The sequence below is a fragment of the Tripterygium wilfordii genome, chromosome 3 (genome assembly GCF_013401445.1).
Source record: "Tripterygium wilfordii isolate XIE 37 chromosome 3, ASM1340144v1, whole genome shotgun sequence".
Classification (NCBI taxonomy): domain Eukaryota; kingdom Viridiplantae; phylum Streptophyta; class Magnoliopsida; order Celastrales; family Celastraceae; genus Tripterygium; species Tripterygium wilfordii.
In genome coordinates, this window is record NC_052234.1 from 1,212,119 (window position 1) to 1,236,792 (window position 24,674).

General features: G+C 37.0%; 2 protein-coding genes across 2 annotated transcripts; one reads left to right on the plus strand and one right to left on the minus strand.

Moving 5' to 3' along the window:
- Positions 1 to 6,221: 6,221 nt before the first annotated feature.
- Positions 6,222 to 7,808, minus strand: LOC119995292. Its single transcript, XM_038841754.1, has one exon. The coding sequence runs from the start codon at positions 7,648 to 7,650 to the stop codon at positions 6,388 to 6,390; it is 1,263 nt and encodes a 420-aa protein (XP_038697682.1). The 5' UTR covers positions 7,651 to 7,808; the 3' UTR covers positions 6,222 to 6,387.
- A 3,345-nt stretch (positions 7,809 to 11,153) lies between these two features.
- LOC119991972 (helicase-like transcription factor CHR28) lies at positions 11,154 to 23,592 on the plus strand. Its single transcript, XM_038838538.1, has 12 exons — positions 11,154 to 11,313; positions 13,011 to 13,093; positions 13,191 to 13,411; positions 13,522 to 14,147; positions 14,443 to 14,514; positions 14,594 to 14,671; positions 14,779 to 15,688; positions 17,947 to 18,077; positions 18,265 to 18,486; positions 21,435 to 21,974; positions 22,181 to 22,390; positions 23,136 to 23,592. The coding sequence occupies exons 2-12, from the start codon at positions 13,020 to 13,022 to the stop codon at positions 23,238 to 23,240; spliced, it is 3,189 nt and encodes a 1,062-aa protein (XP_038694466.1). The 5' UTR covers positions 11,154 to 11,313; positions 13,011 to 13,019; the 3' UTR covers positions 23,241 to 23,592.
- Positions 23,593 to 24,674: the final 1,082 nt, after the last annotated feature.

A 24,674-nucleotide genomic window follows, 5' to 3' on the forward strand; every position in this document is an offset into this window, starting at 1 on the left:
TTCCTCATGTCTGTCATCATCTATTTATAATAGAACACAAAAAAAAAACCCCTAAAAATGAACTTTTTTGAGGCTTGAAGACATTCACATGAAAATAATATTTATGACCGTTTCACGAGCATCCCAGTTATTATTCGAACGTTGGAGCGGAAGCTATTCAAAATTCAATCAACCACCATTTTTCTTGATCAAGTCTGCTTGGATTGGAGCACTAGAGAAAAATGTGTTCATGTCCATGGGGATTTTGTAGTTCACAGATCACATTTTAGATCATTCAAGCCTCTTCTTTCAATTGGGGATTCAAAGCTGATTCGATTCACCATATAGAGCCTTCACTAGTTCGTTTAGAGAAAATGAACTAATCTAAGGGTTAGAGGGGTACATGTTACTAACTTACTATATCGTCAGGTGAGAAATTTATGTAACCATGTCGTCAAGTGAGAAATTTATATGCGCGCAGCGTGGATGTGATGGTTCGAGTTTACGCCTATATCAAATTTTCAAAGGGAGAAACTTGTATGTTGTTGTCTATAACTACCAAAAAAAAACATGGTACATGTTATTAGCAGGAGTACAAACTTAATTTTATAGGTGAATGGTCTATGTTTGCACTCCTAAATACAAACAAGTACATATGACATGAGAATCCGTAACTATTATTTTTTGGTGTTCCCTTGATAAAAAGCACATAATAATTTCATGTACGAGATTTTATGGTTTAGGGTTTATGAAGAAATCGAACTCATATCTCTCTCTTATTATATATTGGCTAGAAACTTACTATGCCCATAACAATCACCTTTTCTTCTGATCCAAATACCTAATTAATAATTTATGCATATAATGAAAATCTCACGGTTCCTTTCATAAAAACAAAATAATTCTTGATTGGCTCATTCATTTGAGCTTACCCATTTTTTTCTTTTTTTTTCTTTGAAAAGATGGAAGATGTGTATGGTTATTGACTGTCTCTAATCATGAAGCTTGTAGTTCCCTATATTGTCTAAAATTAGGGTACCAATATTACTATGTGGAGTGTGGACCATTTGTTTTTGCTGCTTTTGAACTTGTTTTTCCTTTTATGGGTTTCTACCAAATTTGACTGCTCTTTTGTTAATTACTTTTTCCACACAATTAATTTGGTAAGATCCCACGTCCAAACTTAGTTCTGAAAGTAATAGAGTCGAAATTTCCTAACGAGAGCACAAATTAATATGGATTGATGTTGAGTTTGAAAAGATAAAGTCATGCGGGTTTTGACTCAAACCGAACAAACTACCGCTAGTGCGGAGGGGCGGTTTCATTCCATAATTATGAATAATCCCTTGTGGCAAGCATAATTTGATGTTTTGAGCACAAGTCATGATGATTTGGAAACTTTCAAATCTGGAAGCTACATACTTATATAAGTTGAAGTGGATTAATGAGTGATTAAAGATTCAAAGAGTGGGGGCCATAACACCATTCAGTAATGACAAAGTTAAAAATTGTATTCATTCTTGTAATCACACCCCCAATATGTGTTGTTGTATAAAAGCAACTTCAAATGGGGCCATATTAGCCATTTTTAAGCAAATGAGAGAATTCTCTTTTTAATGGCTATGATTTTCTTGAATGAGATTGTGAGCTGTCTCCTGGGTTCTCTTAAAAAGTTGAATTATTAACATTCACATGCAATGCATGTAATTGGGCTCCATATATTTCAAAATAAAGTTTTTTATTTTGGGTTTATAAATTAAATTAACCTAGCTAGATTTACAAAAAATAAAAAATAAAAATTATCAATTAGTATGATTTGTTGTATGGTTTTATACATTAATCAACATAATAATTTACTCAGTAGAAGAAGCCTATGGATTAATCGATTTTCTTGATGAAGTTTAATATGCCAATTTTTGGAAAATCTATAGTACCACCATGTTAACAAAATATTATGTTTAAACTTGAATTACCCATTAATTTTCATATCACACATCGGATTGATATAACTCAAACGAATAGGCGAATAGTATATAAGCAAATGCTCTAACACATCAGACGCATTTTCTGAGTCTAAGAACAATGACAACGGCTCAGGAGAACAAATCCGTGTGGGTGGTCGCCACACAGTTGAATTTCTGTCCAATTACATTGAAAATTATTGCATAAGAAAAAAAGAGAAACTGTGCAAGTTGAACAGTCTTGGTTGGATATGAACTGTATAGATTTCTTTTACTATATGATTGATGTGGATGGATGTCCTTTTGTTTTGTTTGTCTGTTTTTTTGTTGCGTAAATTGCGGTGAAAGTACCATTGGTCCACGTGGCATCGACGATGCTGACAAGGATGGATCAGTAAATCTATTTGTGATTTCGGAGTCGTTAATTTGAAGATTAAGGCATAATAATAATATTAATAATCACATTAAAAGGAAGTGTTTTTTGTTGAAGAAGTAGTACTAATTACTAAGCAATACGGAAACACTACATGTTCATAATTTTGATGTCCATAATTTAGATGGTCTCTCACACTTCTCCTCATGTCACTTAGATTATGGATACTAAAATTATGGACATATATCATTTTGGTAAGCCAAACCATCAACGAGAATTGACTTGATTGACAATCGACTGGGTTAATCATATGTGTGTCCAAGATTCTATTCTAATCACAAACCGTAATTATTTAAAAAAAAAAAAAACTAGCAAGCAAAACCCAAACACACTTCTTGTATACTCAATAACCCACAAGCAATCATATGCCTATTTGTACCCCAAACACACTTCTTGACCATATTGCCAACATTGAATCTTATTTTTTTTATTTAAAAATTAAAAATTGTTGAGACTCTTAAATCCCACATTGAAAATGTAGAGGGTAATCTTGGCATTAAACTTTTGAGACCCTTTTTAGGGTCAATTTAGGCGTTTCGATGGGCCAAAACAAACAATTTTTTTTCATATTAAGATTGTTTTTTTTTTCCTTCATATTAATACCCTTGTGGCCACTCGCATGTTGTAAGGTAGGGAACTTATGTGCATGTGGGTTTGACGATCCGATTTTAGACCAATATCGAATGTCCAAAGGACAAACTTGTATGATTTCATTCTCGACTACTAAAATTAACATTGTGTATAAATAAAATAGCTTAACCCAAGTTAGTCTAGCGGGTGGGGTCATGCTAGGTCAGCCTAATCCATCAGGTTGGAAAAAGAAGACTTATCCTGTTAACAAACGTTCAAATTCAAATGCAAAGGAGATCACGGATCAGGGGAGATCAAGAAAGATCTGACCCAACAACCATGATTCCCCATATCAAAAACTTATATTAGATCATCCTATCAACCCCAATATAAATGAGGCTAGGGATATGCCAAGGTACACTACACAATTCTAAAACTCATTTTCACTTCCACTTTGATTCTCTTGAAGAATATTGACTTGGGCGTTATAGTGTTTTCTAACCATGAAGGGCCACCTTCTCTATTGTTCTTACAGGATTCACGGAGACTCAGCCCTCTATCAGCTTGTCGGCAGCTAACGTGTGGATTGATTGATTGTTGCATCCACAAACATGTATACATTTAACGCAACGAATTTAACAACCGAGCGATAGCCTGGTTGGTTACATTTTCAGACGTAAGGATTAAAAGTGCCTGAGGTTAGGAGTTTGAAACTAGCAAGGATATTTCCAAGGGGTTTGTTGATTCCATGGGTCTTGCAACCCACTTTTCGAGGGAGGGGCACTTCGACCAGGTCTAAAGTGTCTATCGTTGTGATGCGGGATGTGACAATCAAGCCCGAGTTTAAAACTGAACCAGAGATCACAAAAAGATCATTGGATTGGGGCATTCCCGGTTAAAAAAAAATGCAAAAATGAACAGGTACATGAACAAGTGGTCCATGTTCACCTTTAACATTACCTAACATGTTGACTTGGCTTTACATCCATAACGTTGCGCGTCTCCATCGACTCAATTGGATGTGATGACATACAGCATAGCATGTTCACCTTCAACTTTATGGTGAGCAATGACAGTACTAGCTCTGCCCTGTCAACTATTACCTGATTATGACCATCCCATTATACATTTACAGGCCTAAACACACAACAAGGTGCATAATCCTTCGACTTTATAACTTCATGACCATCACAAGGCGAAATAATATGGATAAGTGACTAAGTGAGGGTGAGGAAAACATATACCCAATAGTATGGACGACAAAACTTTGTCCAATCCCCATGATCGAATTTGTTTGGCTTGGATTAAAACAAGTTTAGAGATAAGTTATATATCCGAAATCTGGGTTCAAACACAAAATTTTGATCCAATTTAAAACTGGGTCACGGCCCAAACACAAAAATCTTGTTTGGTTTACTTGTCTAGACCTGACCTATATTAGGTTATTGTCCGATTTATTTGTTTGGATTTAAACAAATCCAGTTTTGATCAATTAAGTACGTTCAAAATTCAATTAGAGTCGGGAGATATAAATATTTTGTAAACATATGACAGTATACAATCGGGAACGGGTTTTTTTCCACACCTACCCAATAGTACAAAGATAGAAACGTTGAATAATGATTATTCGGATATCTGCAGTGGATCGGTCCTCATTTTCGTGCCATATACGCTTGCATGATGAGAATTGATCATAAGATTGTCATGTATTAGGCCTCTAAAGCCTCTAAATTGTAGGGTAGGACTCAAAAGCAGTATCTATTTATCTTATCCACAAATGGAGTCATGGGGATGTACCTAATTTCTTGCAAGTAATCCCAGATTATTTTGTTGATCTTCAAGCATTGCTTTCTAAGGTATACAAGCACATATATATTAGCCAAAAAAAGTCCATAGCCTAACAAGGCCAAGTTGTTACTTTGAATTGGTGGGTGCACCATACGCTAATGATCTCACCAAATTGTTGGCAAATGTTCAAAAAGGCTAATTTCTTGATTGCGTCATCCATGTTGATGGATCACTAAAACACACGACCATGATTGATGGGTCGTTCTTGCTTGTTCCTTTTCTTTCTGAGGTGGGAATTTGCAGTCACTATCCTTCTGCTATGCACTGGGTAAATTCATCGGGGCTACGCAATAACCCATGCATGTGAGATAAGCTCATGGAAAATTCATATGTGATGATTTTACTGCCGAGAGTATTAAATCATTGGGGTTAGGGATAATCAGGCTCGAACTGATAACTCATTCTAAGGCAAAGGGTCGATAAACTCAACGTCACTATTCTTGAACAATCAAATAACTTGGAGTTGGGCCTTCTTTTCGCACTATTACGGATACGAAAATAATGGGAAAAATTGGATTCGATTGTCAACTGCTCCTATCGAAAATAGGATTGACTATGGATTCAAGCCATAGCATATGGTTTCATAAAATTGTATTCCCGATCTAACTAAAGCGGGTTTTACATGAAAAAGATTTGGCTGAGCATGTTCTATTCGATACGGGTAGGAGAAGAACCCAACTTGGTATTCTTAAAAAAATAGAGAAATCAGAACCAAGTCAAGATGATACGGATCAACCCCTTCTTCTCGCGCTAAAGATCTTACCATTTCCGAAGGAACTGGAGTAACATTTCTTTTCCATTTCCTTTCAAGAGTTCTTAATAAGTTCTTGCCAATAACCACGTCCGCTGAATAGAAACATTAAACTAAAAGCCCATACAAAATGGGCACCTAGGAAAAAAAGGCCATATGCAGATAATGCAGAACCATAAGACTGAATTACCTGAGATGCCTGTGCCCATAAGAAATCGCGCAGCCACCCATTAATAGTAATGGAACTTTATTCTATATAAATCTATTTTTTATTATCTACTAAAATTTCCATTTAGAATTTATATTTATGATTTGGACTTTTTTATAAGAATTTTGTTCATCGAATCTCTTCATCAACTACTCAATAAAATATCTTGAATCTATGTTGAATTCGTAGGTACATGTATCAATCCAATGAATGGACTCAAGATGGACTCTAATTGAATCGACGTGATAGAATAGCATTCTCATTATCAAAAGACCAACACCATCATTGGTCGTTTTCTATTTTTGCTAGAATATCAATCAACGTATCCTAGCTAGCTACCTCGTCACCACTCTCTACCAGTCCCTCTCTAAATTGTAGGTGTCACCACAATAACACATGAAAAATCAACCGATTGAGCCCCCCACAAAATGTAGGGTAGACATATATATATATATATACACACTCAAAGAGTTCCAAAGGGACGCCTTAATCATAGATTCATAATGTGTCCATTATCTATGTATAGTTTTATACACACCCCCAAAAAAGGCTTTGAATTGTAGTGCATTTTATTGAAGACGAGAACTAGTACTAGTTCTTGTAGCTAAACATAGACATGGAAGGTAATAAAAGCAATTTACCTAACAAGGCCCAAGTTAAGGATTCCCCAAGAAGTATTGGGCCAAGACTTCTCTTTAGCTTTCATCAACAGATTTCTGGTCCAAGCAACCCATCCTTCCCAAGTCATCCTCTTGTCCCATGGGCTCCCCCACTCCAAAATCAAAGTAAGCCCTTTCTCTGCCTCTCTCTCAGCCTCCTCAAAGCACCCTTTTGTCAAATAAACCTGACTCAACACCACATGTGGCTCACCAATAAATGGGTTCTTCTCCACACACCTCAAAAGCAACCCCTCTGCTCCATCTAATCCTCTCTTAGACATATCACAAACACCTTCCCAGTACAGGTCTCTTGCCTCGATCTGCTCTCTTGCATCCAGAACTCTTGTGCAGTATTCAAACACTGGTGGCACCACAAGCTCTGTATCCTCATCTCTGTTGACATCAACACCAATACCTCCTCCCCTTTTCCTCTCTTCAATAAAAATCTCTTCCTCCCTCACTATCATGTTGTAAATTGTACCCATTCTTGATATGGAATTCATCCATAGCCCTGGCTTGCCATCTCCAGGCCACAAAGCGGCATAGTTGTTTCCTTTGAATTCAAGCCTGCCATCAGAGTTGTCAAACAACATATCTTGAAACCCAAAAAGCTGGTCACTGAAATCTGCCATGGTCATCAAGAGAAAAACAGCAGCAATTCTTCTTGTAACAAGCACATCTTCATTGGTCTTGATGTGCTTTACGGTAATTCCACTAGCAGGCAAGAGATTACTGATTTTCTTCCTCCATTGTTCTTCCCCATTAAACAATCCCTTCTCTTTTGCATTCTTCACTGACATCTCTGACTTCTTGAGATGGTCGATGAGTTCGGAATCGGTGTATTGAAACAATAGATCGTCGTGGATCAAGCGTTGCCGCGGTACAATACAAAACAAGTGGATCAGTCTCTCTGCAGCAACACCCACATGGTTGCGAACCACATCGCGTCCCGTCGAGGGATCAAATATAGCAAGATTGACATAGGAATTCGAGTAAGCGGAGTGGAAGAGGCCGCAGAGACAAACAGAATCCTGCACCTTCCATAATTTCAAAATTTTGTAGATGTCCACAAGGTGTTCGAGAAAACTCCCGTGCTTGTGCCAGCACTCACCCGCACCCACAGACCGCAAGACATCCACCAAAGAGGGCAATTTCTTGTCAATCGACTCGAGCTCGCCGCGGATGAAGGGCCGAGCGGAGTCCAAGAGGGTTTGGAGGGACATGGCGTGCTCAGATGGCATGGCTGGATATCTGGTGTGCGTGGTGTGGTGTGTTGACTCTTAGGAGGAAGACTAGGTTTGTTGTTACATATAGTGACCAGAGCAAGAGACGTAGTGCAGTTTGATTTCGCACCAGTGTAGGCCCACAAATAGAGAAGATGTAGTGCAGTTTAACGTGCATGTGAATCTTTTTATCTTTTCGGTTTCGGATTCGGATTTGGATTTTCTGAAAACTGAAAAGACCTGTAACAGGTGAAATTCAAACGCAAATGTGGACCTCGTTTTGCATCTCACAAGTATAGGCCCACCAGCCCAAACATTTTTCAACGATAATGATTGATTCGGGGAAAAACTTTAGTCACATATTTTTTTTCAACTACAACCAATAACAGGATAAGACAACACTACACACTTGACACCTACGAAGAACGCAGACAAAAAGTCAAGTGGTAGGAGAAGCTTATCTACTGCAAATGAGGGACTCACACAACCGATGTGAGACTTTGTGTGGTAGACACAATGTCAACACACATCACACACACACTCGGCCACACACAGCCTTTTGGGTTTTTTCAACTACAACCAATAACAGGATAAGACAACACTACACACTTGACACCTACGAAGGACGCAGGCAAAAAATCAAGTGGTAGGAGAAGCTTATCTACTGCAAAGAAGGGACTCACAGAACCGATGTGGGACTTTCTGTGGTAGACACAATGTCAACACACATCACACACACATACACTCTGCCACACACAGCCTTTTAGGTTTTTTCAACTACAACCAATAACACACACTCTGCCACACACAGCCTTTTAGGATTTTTCAACTACAACCAATAACAGGATAAGACAACACTACACACTTGACACCTACGAAGGACGCAAGCAAAAAGTCAAGTGGTAGGAAAAGCTTATCTACTGCAAATGAGGGACTCACACAACCGATGTGGGACTTTCTGTGGTAGACACAGTGTCAACACACATCACACACACACTCGGCCACACATAGCCTTTTAGGTTTTTTCAATTACAACCAATAACAGGATAAGACAGCACTACACACTTGACGCCTACGAAGGACGCAGGCAAAAAGTCAAGCGGTAGGAGAAGCTTATCTACTACAAAGGAGGGACTCACACAACCGATGTGGGACTTTCTGTGGTAGACACAGTGTCAACACGCATCACACACACACTCGGCCACACATAGCCTTTTAGGTTTTTTCAACTACAACCAATAACAAGATAAGACAACACTACACACTTGACACCTACGAAAGACGCAGGCAAATAGTCCAATATTGAACTTTACTAATTACATTCCGATTTGAGTTGCCTTTGCTTGTTTTTAAGACCTTTACTCTTTACGTCTCACCTTCATCATTTCTTTCTTCTTCCTCACGAGTAAACTCGTTGCGGATCATGGTGTCATCATCATTCGAACACCAAACTGATAATCATTACCACCAAATTAAAATCCAAACCATCATGAACTAAACCCAACTAAATCAGATGAGTTTCGTCTACCGATCAAGCCTCGAGAACTGTCAGAAATGAAGCCACAACAACTCCACGCTTTAAGCTCTTAAATCAGTGACTTAGCCAGCACCCAATTCATCCCAATGAAGCCACAAGCTGTTTACAAGCCTACTTTTTTTATTTTCTTTAATAAAATTTTTACCTTTTATGTTTCCAAGCAGTCACTGATGCATATTCAATCTTAAAGACAACAAAACCTTCGTCAAAACTGAAATAGAAAAAAACTGTTCAATTCCATTGGGGTTTGCAAATCAAGGCTAAGGTTATTCTCAGTGCAGCACATTCTAAGAGGAAGCAATGGGATTGCCGACTTGCTTGCAAAGGAAGGCACAAGTCGAACTGCTGATTTTTTGCTATGGTTCTGATTGTCTTTTCATCCATTATGTTCTGTAGCTATTTTGTTCTTTTACATCTTTTGATTTCCTTTGTATCTCTGGCCATCTATCCTTGATGCCCTGCTGTACTTCTGTTTCTCCTTTCATTAATATATTTTCTGCTGCTTATCAAAAAAACTGAAATAGAAAAAAAGAGGCCACCACCAAGCAATAAAAAACCCAGAATAAATGCCGCAGACAAGTTTGGAAACGTTAATGACATGGTTGATGGTTCTAAAAATGGTTTGAAATTTTATGGGTTACACTTAACAGGATTTCGAGGCTCGACAATTAATTTCAAATCATAGGATTTTGGAGCTCCGCAATAAGGGATGAATTTAGTAAACATTGGGGTGTGAAATGTGTAATACTTCAAGGATGAAAGAAACAAATTTATTTTTTGCAAAAAAAAAATTGAAAAGTTAGCTAATTATTTTCTTTTGATTTAATTGAAGTTTGATAAAGGCCCATAACGGGAGAAACGATTTTTAATAGGTAAACTTTAGTCACACCCATAAGTTTATTAAAAACACCCTAACTTAAGTTGATAATCCCTTATAAAAATCAATTGACGGGGTGTCTTTACTAAATATAGGGGTATGACTAAAATTTACCTTTTTAATAATAAGCCTACTTGAATGGGCCCAAAGCCCGTCTTAATGGGCCAAAGTTCTACAAAGTCCTTAATGGGCTATTAGGTCTATATAGGCCCATAGCGGGTTATTGGGTCCATAACTCCATATGGGCCAATAAATCCCTAATGGGCCAATAAATCCAAAATTTTTAAACTTAATATTTTTCAGACACCAAAACACCTTTATGTTGTTTATTCAATTATAATTTTTTTTTTTGAAAGGCCCACAGGCCACGCACACGTTAAGCCACGCTAAGTCATGCCCGAGGGGCATGAAGACCACCACTGCGGATGGAAAACTACCCAAATCCCAAACCCCCTGATGAAAATAGAACCCTGGACCTCAAGGTCCTGGGCAGACAACCTGACTAACTAGACTATCTCCTATTCTCAATTATAATTTTTAAACTTAATATGCCAAGCACATTTATGTCATTTATCCAATGACTCTATGACACTAGATAGTATTTCCCACTGAACAATTCCAAAAGTCTTAAGTTCTTTTCTTTTTAAAATTTTTATTTTTTAGTAATTAAGTATTTCCTTATCATACATTATCCATTCTTAATAATTAGTTTTTTTTTTGAATTCAAATCTGAATGGTAGAGTAAAAAAGTTGATATTCATATAATTCATGAATATATTCATTTAATAATTTATGCTTGTAATTATGGTTATATCTAATTAAGTATGCATAATATATAATAATAATGACGTCATTTATACTTATTTGACTTAATTTAGATTTATGCTATTTCCCAACCTAATTTGGATTTGAGTTTTCTTTCCCTATATTTATTTTGATTTTAGTTTAAAAAAAGTTAAAAAACAAAAACTCCAACCCTATATTTTGATTTGATTTTTTTAGTGCTCATAAATAGACTCTAGGACTAGGTTTTCTTGTAATAATAAAGAAATGGTTTTATTAAGGGCCTCGGACTCTGGGGATCTTTTACCATATACAAAACGCTACCGTCTGATATCACTTTCTTCTCTCTCTGTGTTTCTGATTCGACGCCTGTTGTCACTCTCTCTCTCAAGCTTTCCCTCTGTAAAACTTCGGTCAAGTTGCTCGGTTATTAAGAAACCCTACGAACAGTAGTGACCTACGATGAAGATCCGCAATCCATTCGGTAGAGTTTCCTCTCGACGATTTTATAGTTTCTGATTCGCGAGGGATTTTTTCCTTTTTTATTTTAAAAGTTATAGCAGTTATTCTTTTGACAAGTGCGTGTTTTTTTTCAAATTGTTTGATCGAGGCATGAATGTCTGTCGTTTAATTGTATAATTTAATGGTTTATTCTGTTTTTTAAACTTTTTTTGCAGTCTTGTTGTCTGTAGACAAAATGCCGGTTGGTTTGTTTGTTTAGTTTAGGTTTGGGGGAGATTTGGTGTTATATGTTTAAAATTCCGGGTTGTATGCTTGATTTGGTTTGTTTGATTGCCCTATTTGGGCACTTAAGAAACATAATTAGAAGATAGATGCTCTTTAATGGGGAAACAGTTGTTCTGTTAATTTTTCATGTGAATGGTGTTTCTGACAATAATCAACTGTATAATGACTTGATGATGATTTTTGAATTTGATGGTTGTATAGATGAAAGACTCTTTTCCCTACTTGGCGTCTTTTGTAGTTTGATTGGGAAAAGGTGGCCAGCTTCACTGCTACTTTCTTCTTTTAATTTTTCAATATGACTTGTAGTTATTTATACTTAGAAATACATGCATATATTTATTTAGGCATGCATACATCTTTATTCGATTTGTAATTCCAGTTGTGGTTTGCAGTTTGAATAATGACTTTGATCATTAGTTATCTATTTTTTCTCACCATCTAACACAAAAAACAAAAAAGAAAATGCGGGGATCACCTGTTCAGGATCAAAAGGGGAAAAAGGATACCCGTGGTTGCATTTAGGATTGTAAGCTTGGTATGGTCTAGATGGCCCTGTATGCCTTATGGTAATCACAATCTGTTAAGACTTGAGAGATTCATTAGCTCTATGAATTTCGCCTTTGCCCACTGCAACTAGGAAGAGGTCTTCTAGCGATGGCAAATCGCATGTGAGAAGCCGAAGAAGAAAAGCTGGAGAAAATAAGGGAAATTTTCTTATGGGGTTCTTGGAGTTCACCGATGTATTCTGTGACTCTTAGAATGTTTTCATTTCCTCACTCCTTCATTTTCTCATTTTTTTATTTTCTTCCTCGTTTTTGTCTCCCTATTGTATACAACTTCTGTATTTGGGCTGTATCTCTATTATAGATAAAACCACTATATATCAAAAGAAATGGAATGGATAAGTGGAAACATTAAAAAAGGAAAACGTGCTCCTCACTGCTAAGGAGGTGTGAGCCGTGAGGCAGCTATGTCTATCCCAATTCTAGTTTTCCAAGAGGAATTGTAGTAATCTCATTCCCCTGTTTGTGTACCTCTAGAGTGGAATGTCTTTTTTTCCCCCCTTACTTAAGCAATTGCATATTCAAGAGGGAGGGTAACAATGAGCTGTTGACTTTGGCTTTTTTTGTGAGTTAGAGTGAGGCGGCATGAGGATCATAAACGGCATTAAGAGTTATCAGTAGATAGAGTTGGGAAGGGGTTGTACCAATATGATACTGTCATACTGGACTATTGGTTGTAGAAAAGAAAAGTTCACTGGCTTATTGTAGTCTAGTTTATAAGACATGAAAGTTTCTTTCATAATTGAATCGTACTTTGAGCTGTTCAAAGTGAAAACTTTATTCAAATAAATGATCCTCACTGCCTGGGAAAATCTTTTTTTATTTTTATTTTATCAAATTTCCTCTTTCTCACACTTGCTGTCCTTTGCAGTTAAGCTAGATGCCTGATTATGTGGACTATGTTGGCGGTTTTATTGACTCCACTCAGAGTTGTCAGCCTTTTAGAAGCAAATGGTAGGGCTAAAATTCTTGCATCTGACGGTCTGTTTAAGCATGGCTCCTTCTCTGGTTGTAATGCTGTGTTATGGCTCTTCATGCCCTGAATATGCAGGTTGGGTAACATTTTAGGATTCTTTCATAATTTGATTGGAGAAAGTAGGGGTCATCATTCAGCTTTTGAGGCACCAATGGAACTTATAGATATTAGTTCATCTGATAGTGAATTGGAGATAGAAGATGTTAGAGGAAGGCATTCATCACCTATAAGGGAATCAGCAAATAGGGTTCTTCCAGCATGGCCAAATACACATGACACCAATTCAAGGAGTACAGGTCATCTCGAGCTTTTGAAATGAGGACTTCCCGGCTTTAGAAATTAAAGTTTTTTTTTCCTTTTCCTTTTCTTTCCCCATCAGTGATAGAGTTATCTACTAAACCTGCAGGTTCTGTTGCTCATAAGATTCCTTTTACAACAGCATATGCATCTAATGGAGGCTCATCAAATTTAAAAGACCACTCACTGAAGAAACACCAAACACTTCCTGGTTCCAGCAGTGACATTAGAGCCTCAAATCAGCTTATTTCTCAAGCAGAAGATTCTAAATATTTAACCGGGAATGGGAGTTTTGGTCAGCTTCGCACTGTTAATTCCCAAATTGCTAATGTTCCTGGAACAAATTATGAGAAACTCTCATCTGAACAGGCTCTTAAGAGGACACTTCCATCATCTCTTCAGCCATCTGCACCAATCAATAAATCAAATAGTTCCATGGAGAATATAAGCAGTAGTAAGATAGGCGACTTTCAAAGAAACTCTTATCATCCAGCAGGGCCAAGCTCAACGTCAAACAAGGGTTATGCAAACAACCTTTATAACAGTGACAACACTGATGAGATTCTGATGTTTGATAGCAGTGGAAGTCGAATCATACCTTCATCTTTGACACTTGGAAAATCTTCTTCCCCTGCACAATTTGCTGGGTCAAGTGATCACGCTTATCGTTCAGTGGCTGGTGAAGAAAGGAATGCTGAAAGTGATGAGAGACTAATTTATCAAGCTGCACTAGAGGTATTTCTTGGAGTGTCTGTTATTGCTCTATTATAAGTCCATATTAATTGTATTATGAGATAAACTTGGACAGTAGTTCTTATAATACTAATGAAAGTCTTAGCACAGTTCAGTCAAAGTATTAAAGACCATGTTCACATGTTCATTCTCTTTCCCTTTTAATATTTCATTTTTGTAGATTTTTTTTCAATCAAATTAAGTAAGATTGGTTGTTCACTTCAGCCTAATTTGTGGTGAAGTAATGTATTATTTGAACAACTTCGAATTTTAATTTGATGAACTTTGTTTCTTGCAGGATCTCAACCAACCTAAAGTTGAAGTTGATCTTCCTGATGGTCTTTTGTCTGTTTCCCTTTTAAGACATCAGGTATTATTTAATATTTATTTTAGTTGGTCATGGTGTCTGTGTGATAACATGCTATTGTTGTAATTCTTTTATTTCACAGAAAATTGCTTTGGCATGGATGTTACAGAAGGAAACAAGAAGTTTACATTGTTTGGGTGGAATTTTAGCTGATGATCAGGTACCCATTTTCAAGCCTTGGTAGACTCTTTGATTTCACTTCATGATGCCTGTCTTGGGATGACATCGCAATTTTATTACTGGACCTGTTTTGCTGTTATTGTGCAGGGCCTCGGTAAAACCATTTCAGTGATTGCTCTTATTCAGATGCAGAAGTCTTTGCAATCGAAATCAAAGTCGGAGGATTTATGTGATCTCAAGACTGAAGCACTGAATTTGGATGATGACGACGATCAAAATGGCAGTGCTGGTATGGATAAAGTCAAGCAGGATGGAGAGTCTGATGATATTAAATCAATTCCGGAAGTGAGTACTTCGATGAGGACATTCAGTAGAAAGAGGCCAGCGGCTGGTACTTTGGTTGTATGTCCAGCGAGTGTGCTTAGACAGTGGGCCAGGGAGTTGGCTGAAAAAGTTGTGGATGAAGCTAAGCTTTCCGTCCTTTTATATCATGGAGGTAGTAGGACGAAGGATCCTGTTGAATTGGCAAAATATGATGTGGTTCTGACAACATATGCTATCGTTGCAAATGAAGTCCCTAAACAACCTCTCGTTGATGAAGATGAGGCTGATGAAAAGAATGGGGAAAAGTATGGATTATCTTCTGCGTTTTCAACTAATAAAAAGAGGAAGAAAACATCTAATGTTAGCAAAAGGGGGAAGAAAGGTAGAAAAGCAGATGATAGTTCCTCTCTCGAGTATGATTATGGTGCACTTGCCAAAGTGGGTTGGTCTAGAGTTGTACTAGATGAAGCTCAAACCATAAAAAACCACCGAACTCAAGTTGCTAGAGCCTGCTGCAGCCTTCGAGCCAAGAGAAGGTGGTGCTTATCTGGGACACCCATACAAAATACAATTGATGATTTGTATAGCTACTTCAGGTTTTTGAGATATGATCCATATGCTGTATATAAGTCTTTTTACCATACAATAAAGATTCCAATATCTAGAAATTCGCTGACTGGTTACAAGAAGCTTCAAGCAGTTCTGAGGGCGATAATGCTGCGTCGTACTAAAGGTGATTGCTTTCTCTCAATTTGGGTTGGTTGGGGGAGGGGGTTTGATTAATTTATTGATTATTTTACCTTCTTATTATCCATCGAATTATGAGACCAGGTACAAAACTTCTAGCACAGATTTAAGCAAATTTCAGTTTTTGCTTTCATTTTGGTTTGCCCCATCTCTCTCTAGTCTCTCCCTCTCTCTTATCTTGCCAGTCTTTGTACAATGATGTAGTTGAGAGGTGCCATATAAAATCTCTGGAGTTGATTGGAAAAAAACATTAAGATTCCAGTGATGCTTTCAGGATATAATGTGAACCAGTTTTTGGTGTTAATATTAATGTTCAATGTCATCTGGCATTGTATTTTCCTAATTTTCAACATGGAGAATCTGTTAAAATGTCCTGATCATGATTAATGGAACTGCACCTGTGAGTGTTGTGGGCAATCACTAAGGCATCTTGTGTTGTAGTGTCTGCTGGTTCAGTCATTATGGTGTTCTTTCTCCATCTTGTCCTTACATGTTGCTATGGTTGATGTCAATTCAGCATCATTTCTTGTATTGAAATTGTAGCTGCAGACAGAAGATTATAATTTGGCTTGGTGAAATTTCCTTTGTGATTTGTGTGATGCATTTGGATGGAGTTATTATCTAAGGCAAGACTAATAGTCATTATTTTGTTAGGGACCATGGAAGATCCTATATGGTTCCATATAAGATTTGAAAATAAGTCTTAATCCTTTGTACTTTTAGCAAGCTTTCATTTCTTAAGCTTTTCTCCAAAGCATCAGGATTTGGAGTCATGATTGCTTAATCTCTTGCAGTATCTTGTCTTAATGTATTCATTTTTAGTCCTTTTGGCCATCATAGATAAAAAGTAGTGTGGGACTGATTGGGTCAGAGGAAATGGAATTTGAGGAGCCTATGTACATTGAAAATCTTCGAAGGCTGTCATGACATTTTTTTTTTCTTGGAAAAGAAGTATCTATAACCAGAACATTCCCCCCTTTTATGATCATTGCCAATAGTTAAGGTCCTTTCCCATGAAAATTTCCCAAATGAGAAGGGTACTTAGTTGTGAGTTCAGCTTTTACATGGATTTCTTGGGAAGATGATTCTTCCCCTTAAACTGTTCTTGTTTGAATGAGCCCTCTATTAATTTCCATTCACCAGAACGTTCACAGCAAAGAAAACTGAGTAATTCAATTCATTGAGCACATTTAGCTACCTTTTTCCTCTTAGCCAATCTGGTTATCCAATAGTATTTTAGTCTAGTTATTATTAGCTAATATAATTTATGTCGAATATTATTCTAGTTTATCTACTATAAATCCTCAGGAGTTTTATTATTTCAGTCTACTTATATTGAACTTGCACTCCATGTTATAAGTTACCTTCGTGTGTAGATAAGCTTCTGGTGTTTTAGAGAATTGGTCTTGGTATGAATTGAGAAATAGTTGAGTATTGAGTTTTTCCGATCTTTCTTCAACCTTCTTTTTCTTTGTCAGTCCTTTTCCTTTCTCAAGTTGATTATTGAGTTTTCCCTCTCCTCATCCTCCCTTTTTATCTATCATTTTCTCCTGGTCTCTTTCACTTTTTCTATTCTCATTGAGTCTCCCAATTTTTTTTTAAAGAATCCCTTATTTATCTCATATCCTCTCCCATATTTCCTAGTTTCTCTTTAGCTGTATTTTTTCCTCTATTATGAATTGGATCTATACCTCTTTGATGATTGATGGGAATTTTTTGAGATATATGTTGATGTTACTGGATTTGATGTCCATCATGATTTAGTACTGGCAGTTGCAATTGTAGGTTTAATGAGAATCATAAGAACGCTTTGGATTTGGACTCCGAATTTCAGGTTTTTGTTTTGGTTTTTTTTAGGCTTTGGAATTCAAGGGAGCAGTATAGCATACAGCTGGAAATAATCGAGAGTGAAGTCTCTCTTTTGTTCCCCTGTACCCTTCTCCCACCTTTTCTTTTGTCCTTCTCTCTCTCTCTCTCTCTCTCTCTACCAAGCCCCCTCTACCCCTGGTCCTGCTCTCTTTTCTTCTCCTAGTCCAACTATTCTTTCTGTTATGCATTTTTTTTCCTTCTATGTTCCCTACTTTTATGTTTGTATTTGGTATTGCCAGTACATCACTCACTTCCATATTCAAGTTGGCCATTCACTTCCCTGTTTCTTTTATGGTTTGACCTGTTATGGATGTGCATTCAAAATTTAACCTTCTCAACTGTTTAATGCTGATTATCATTAGTTTTATGGCTTAGGAACATTGATTGATGGGGAGCCTATAATCCAGTTGCCGCCTAAATCAGTTTGCCTGAGCAAGGTCGACTTTTCAAAAGAGGAGCGGGCTTTTTATACTCAGCTAGAAGCAGATTCACGTTCTCAATTCAAGGTGCTTTTCATTCGACAGATATTTGTTTCAAATTAAGTTGTTGATTATTAATATTATTATTATTTCTATTGGTGTTGTTTTGCATTCTCTCTCGCTCTCTCTTTTTTTTTGTGAGTGCTTATGATATTGTGAAGGTTTGCTGATTTTCTATGCTTCTCTAAAGAAGTTTTTTTTTTTTACCTTGTAGGCTTATGCTGCTGCTGGCACTTTGAACCAAAATTATGCAAATATCCTTTTAATGCTCTTGCGCCTTCGTCAGGCTTGTGATCACCCACTTCTTGTTAAAGGATACAATTCTGATTCTGATAGGAAAGTTTCTACTGAAATGGCGAAGCAACTGCCTCGGGATATGCTGATTGATCTATTGAATCGATTGGAAACTTCCTTGGCCCTCTGTCGTGTATGCAATGTGAGTTTTGTTTATTTTTATAACATCCTTTTTTTATCCCCTTACGTGGAATATAAAAAAAAAATGCATAACTTGACTTTCTTCCCCTTTTAAGGCTGTCAATTCCTTCTCCTACCTCTCCAAAATATAAACAAAGAAATACATGAAGTGCTATTCTTCAGCTCAAAGTACCATATATTTATTAGTAGACACGCATTTATGATTATTTGTAAAGTGTCTAATTTTTCTCTATTTTAAGATCAAGTGATCAACTATTTTTTGCTGATTGTCACTCGGTGAGTTTTGAATATGACATCCTTTCTTATTCTCTCACGTGGAATATAAACAAAATGCACAACTTGTCTTTCTTCCCCTTATAAGGTCCTCAATTTCTTCTCTAATCTGCCCAAAATATAAACAAAGAAATAGAAGAGGTCCTATTCTTCAGCCGTGAATGTATCATAATTATTAGTAGACACCCATTTATGATTAATTTTAATTTGTCTAATTTTTTCCTTCTTCCCATAAAAAATGTCAATTTATAAGATGAACTATTTTTTGCTGACTGTCACTCATCTTCCCATGTGAAGAAACTGACCCTAGCTGCGTCCTATGCTTTGAATTGGGTTTCCATGTTTTTTTTGCTTTCCAAATTCCCTGGTTTGTCTTGATAAGACAGCAGTTTCTTAGTATAATCATACCTCCTCTCCACTTCAATCCATCTTTAAGATTCACATTTGGCCTGGTTTTGTAAATGGTTTCAAAAAATTGATCTTTGCATTTTGCGGTAAAATTTACGTTTAACACTACTTGTCACTTGAAGATGATCTCACTATAATTTTTCTTTGTTCATAGTGAAAAGAAAGTATATTGACTATCTATACTTTAAAATTCAAACTTAAGCTTTCTATCCTTCCTCTTTCTCAAATTGGTCCACAAAATAAGTGAAGGAATAGAGGATGCTATTCTTCTTGCCTTGTGACTCATACAATGTAAGTCCCAGCTCTAGCTGACCTTCACCCTTGAAAGTCCCATAATTTGTAATGCCATATTCCCACATTTGGATACACATTTACAATGAACCATGATGTCTTAAGTTTATTCTGCTAATTTAGTTAGAAGCCACTATTAAGACGAAGTTATTCTTTATAGATACCCATGCTACTTGATCTAGCGCAGAACCAGACTTTCGAGTTATGGCTCTTACTACAGTTGAGTGAGTATTGGATGGAACAACTCCTTGGTAAGCTAGGTTTTGATGTATCACTAGCTATGAAGTTACTATGTGACAATCAAACAGCTCTACATATTGCATCTAACCCAGTATTTTATAAACGAACCAATCATATTGAAGTTGATTGCCACGTTGTTTATGAAAAATGACATGAGAAGGTCATGTCTATGGGTTATGTCAAATTAATTGATTAGCTTGCCAATTAGTTCACTAAATTACTTGCAGTTGTGTTCGTAAAAAGCTGGGCATGTATGATATTTATGCTCCAGCTTGGAGTGTAACAGTGGTACATTGGACATTTTGTTTGGACTGTATCTAAACAATAATAAAATTAAGAGAGAACAAAAAAACTGTCTTACAACTTACAGCAGCTTCTTCCCTTTCCTCTGCTCCCTGGTATTCTTCTCATTTTTGTTGTTTAATATCTTCTCTGATATTGTAATCTACGCGAAGATACTAATCCTAGTTGGGTCCCTTGATTTCCCTATTGGTCCTTGGAAATTTTTTCTTTCAAGCTGTGGTCTGTCTTGATGGTACCGAGTAATAGCTCGTTACTTTGAAGATAATCTTCTCCACTTTGATCCAGTTTTAGGCTTCTGGCCTTCTTTTGTAAATGGTGGCAGAATTTAGCCCTTATCAAAAGATAAAAGATAATTCTTGAGCCCCATATATGTTCATGTCGCGTCAAGGTATCAATTTATCAAGCTGCCTTTCCTTCTCCCCTGCAGAGGGCTCGATCGACTTAGGGGACAAGATGAATGCTAAGGTCTAGAGATTGTGATCTTGGTGCATAATAAAATTTCCATTCTACACAAACAGACCATTTCTCTATGAAGATAATCTTCGATTAATTGTCCTTTGCTTATAGTCACAAATTACCTGAAATTCCGATTTCTAAGTTTTCATCTGTTAGTCATTACATCTTATGTAGCCCTGATGATTTTCCTTCATAAGCATTGAACTCTTGTTGGAGAACCTTCAAGCCATGCGATTTGCTTCTGCTATGAAACTTATGATCTGGACGGACATAGATGGCTAGATAGAAATACCTAAGAGAGGAAAGATTTCTCTATCTAATGAACTCTGCAAGATTAACTTTGGTAGGGGGCCTACTCGCCCAAGTGATTGTTTAGAAAAATGCTGTACTCCATCTAGTCATAAGATCCTTGCTTGTTCTTCCCCTGCCTAGTATGATTGAGATTCAAACAAGAAAGAACCTTGCTACTAGTAACTATATGGTACCTCCTTGTGTATATGATATACCATATTGGTATGGCCGTAGAAAAAAACAGGAGAGGAATGATATCAAAGCATAGGTGATTATTAATGTATCCCTATTCTTGTTTTTTTCCTTCTAATTATTATTTTGTTTGTTTTAACTGAAGCGTAAGCATATTACTTGTATGTCGTACAATATTTTCTTTAGAGCTCCTTAGTTGTTCCAAGTGGATTGTGCCTTGTTTGAACAAAAAATTTCTCTCGTGCTTCAATTCATGCTTTGTGACACTCTCATACTTGCCTCATGTGTTTTGTATGACTGTGTTTAGATATCCAGTCTTTGCTACTTGGTTTTTGTCACTTGATTAGGAATGTAAGCTGTAATAATGTGTGGATGTCATGGTATCGCTTTGTGTTTGTCATTGGTTCTTTATAATTGAGATTGTTTGAGTGTTAAAAGTAGTGTTCTATCTAATGAGAGTCCAATTTAGTATTTCTTGATTTGATTGCTTTGTAGGATCCACCCGAGGAGCCAGTTGTTACAATCTGTGGTCATGTTTTCTGCTATCAGTGTGTATCGGAATATCTTACAGGGGATGACAATCAGTGCCCTGCTCGTGGATGTAAAGAACAACTTGGGGAGGACGTTGTTTTTTCCAAAGCTACTCTCAGAAATTGTATTTCTGTTGATGATGTTAGTTACATGGATTCTCAATTAGCTGCGAAATCAATTGTTACGCAGAATGAGTACAGTTCTTCAAAAATTAGGGCTGTTATTGAGATTTTGCTGTCACAGTGTAAAATAAAGAGCCCAAGCTCAGGACTGCATGGTTCTGCAGAATGCAATGGATCTAGTGCTACAATACACACAACTGTTTCTTCTGATGTACCATTTGAAGGACCGATAAAGGCGATTGTGTTTTCACAGTGGACTGGCATGTTGGACTTAGTTGAGATGTCCTTGAAACAGTATGACATACAATATCGAAGGCTTGATGGCACCATGACTCTATCTGCAAGAGACAGGGCTGTTAGAGGATTCAACAATGACTCTGAGGTTTGGGCCCTAGCTTCTTAAAAGCCTTTCTAGTGGGTAATATTATTCTGTATAAGGGTTGAGAGGATAAAGCTGTACAGTCAGCTTGATATATTATTTTGATTTCAAAATTTGTGATATCATGATTGATAAATACTATGTTTGTTTGCCACTGGTTTATTCTGGGCTGTAAAATTAATGTTTTGATTAATTGACATCTGTGGCAGGTAGCTGTAATGTTGATGTCGTTAAAGGCAGGAAACCTTGGTTTGAATATGGTTGCTGCATGTCATGTTATCCTTTTAGATCTTTGGTGGAATCCGACCACCGAAGATCAGGCTGTTGATCGAGCACATAGAATTGGACAGACTCGTCCTGTTACTGTAACTAGAATCACCATAAAAGATACCGTGGAAGATAGAATATTGGCTCTTCAGGTTTCATTCTTTACTTCTTTATTGGTTATTTCTGCTGCCATTATTATTTGCCAACCTTGATTACATTTTGGAAGTTTGACTTGGTTTATGGATCACTAGAAAAAGCTAGAAGTCCAGAATTTAGAAATGTGGGTATTTAATTGTTACAAAGGGCAGAATCTTAATCTTCAAGCACATCAAAAAATATTGGTGGAATCTTGTCCCAAGAGTGGAAAATCGTATCCCTCATATGTGCTGATGACTGATGTGGACCCAAGATGGCCTGGTTTGTTTCTTTTAGCTTTTTGGGTATGTGAATGTTGTATAGATGAATTATGAGATGAAATTAGTCCCACTAAGGAGTGAATTATAGGTATCAAATAAAGTGCTAAGGCTCTATGTGTTTGGATTGTCAAGAAGTATGCAGTTTTGCCATCCAAGAGTTAGCGAGTGATATGTTTTTGCCTTGGAGTTGGAAGTTAAAGGCTATTATGACATAGAAACATTCTTCTTCTTCAAGAATGCTTTAAGCAATTTTTGGGTTATGTGGATTGGCTTTAGGTTGAAAGCATGAGGTGAGGCATAACCTGGACACATTTCTCGGAAATTGTGCAAATTTGCATAGATTAGATTTCTAGCTCATTATGGTTTTGTATGCATCATTTATTTTTCCCTGCACTGCTTAGCTTAACTTAGAACATGTGTTCGGGCATGGACGATTGTCTCAATTAGTGTCTAATGCATTGTGATTGACCACGTTTTGTAGGAGGAGAAGAGAAAAATGGTTGCATCTGCTTTTGGTGAGGATCATAGCGGTGGAACAGCAACTCGCTTGACAGTGGAAGATCTTAAATATTTATTTATGGTCTAGCACTGGACGAGCAGTTGCTTGGTTTTTGGGACTTGCATGTTTCTTACTAGAAAGTTCGTCTTGGAGAAGGAAGTAGAAGAAAATCAAAGCGAATTTTGCTGACGGAACTCAACCTAATATTGGGCTGCACTTGAGCATCCGTGCTGTGGTATAACTTGGATCTGATGATGGCGACATTTTGCAAGTTTAGAGGTCTACAAGATTACAATGGCATTTTTGTTCTCATCAAGTGCAGATATAGCAAACAAAGTCCACCTGTAAATATTTTAGTTATTTATATGGTGTGTTTTGAACGTCTAATTTATTAGACGGTCTTCTTGTTAAATATAATATACTAGTAGTTATCTGCATTTGATATGCTCTTGATTGATGATAATCAGTAACTTAGGGATGACTGGCAACTGGCAAGCAGGGCATCTGTGAGACCATGTTAGTGGGGTTTCTATTTTGGTTGCTTTTGTGATTACCTTGCTGCAACATTTGGATGAATTTCAGGAGGTCCGACAATGGACATATGGTACGCTTCTTTATTGTTTGGAGGCATGGACTATAGAGGAAGGCCTAGAGGGGAAGCTCAACAAGGACGCGCGGTTGGGTGGCTAAACCCATTAAAGGTATATTTTCTGCACAAACTTTTCACTTTATACTGGAGTTAAGGAAGTAAAACTAGTGGGGTGGACAAAAACATGGTGATTGAACAATAGCAAAAATGCTAGCCTGATGAGTGGATGGAAAAGCAAGATGAGGAATGGACTCGAGGGGGAGAAATGTGAAACAATACTATCATGACTCACTGTTGGCTAGTTTTAACCCAACTGGGACAGTTTATCTAGGGTTTGTGCCATACCTATAATCGTTTTCTTTAATTATTAAATTTTGTGGAATAATTTTCTTGGATATTTTCTGAATTTGTTTCCAAATCTGTTGAGGTTTTTGTTTCCCCCAACCCGCTGGCTATGTATAACTCCCGCTTGTGCTTGAATCATCCTTCTCGCCCCCAAACACTTTAGTATGTGGCATGATGTATTTTTTTTTAACAAAAGAAAGGTCAAGAAGAATAAGGAGAATGTGAATAATGCCCGAGACCTCCTAAATATAACTTTCATTTTATCTCCAATCAGTATGAACGGTTGGATATTAAGTTGGTTTTATAAATGTGTTTATAATCAATGATTATTTCACATGACACGTAGATTTGAGGTAAAATGTGGTTTGTATTTTCGGATCGGTAGCATTACGTAGAAGAATAATTGCTGGGTCCAAGTTAGTCAGTTTATGCTACGCCTGGTTGTGGCAGAAGTTGACAGATGAAGGGCTTTTTCAAAAGTGGATGGCCATCCATGTCTGGAAATTGATATTGAGCCAAAATATCCAAAAAAGGGTATATACCTATTGATCCTAATTTCCAAGCAAAGGTTACATTGCTTTTCTTGA

What these genes read in the sequence shown, in the direction of transcription:
- LOC119991972 (XM_038838538.1), top strand. Translation starts at nt 13,020, where the DNA reads ATGCCTGATTATGTGGACTATGTTGGCGGTTTTATTGACTCCACTCAG. An exon ending in AATGCTGCGTCGTACTAAAG is followed by an intron (nt 15,689 to 17,946) that starts GTGATTGCTTTC and finishes TTTATGGCTTAG; the next exon opens with GAACATTGATTGATGGGGAG. An exon ending in ATAGAATATTGGCTCTTCAG is followed by an intron (nt 22,391 to 23,135) that starts GTTTCATTCTTT and finishes CACGTTTTGTAG; the next exon opens with GAGGAGAAGAGAAAAATGGT.
- LOC119995292 (XM_038841754.1), bottom strand. Translation starts at nt 7,650, where the DNA reads ATGCCATCTGAGCACGCCATGTCCCTCCAAACCCTCTTGGACTCCGCT.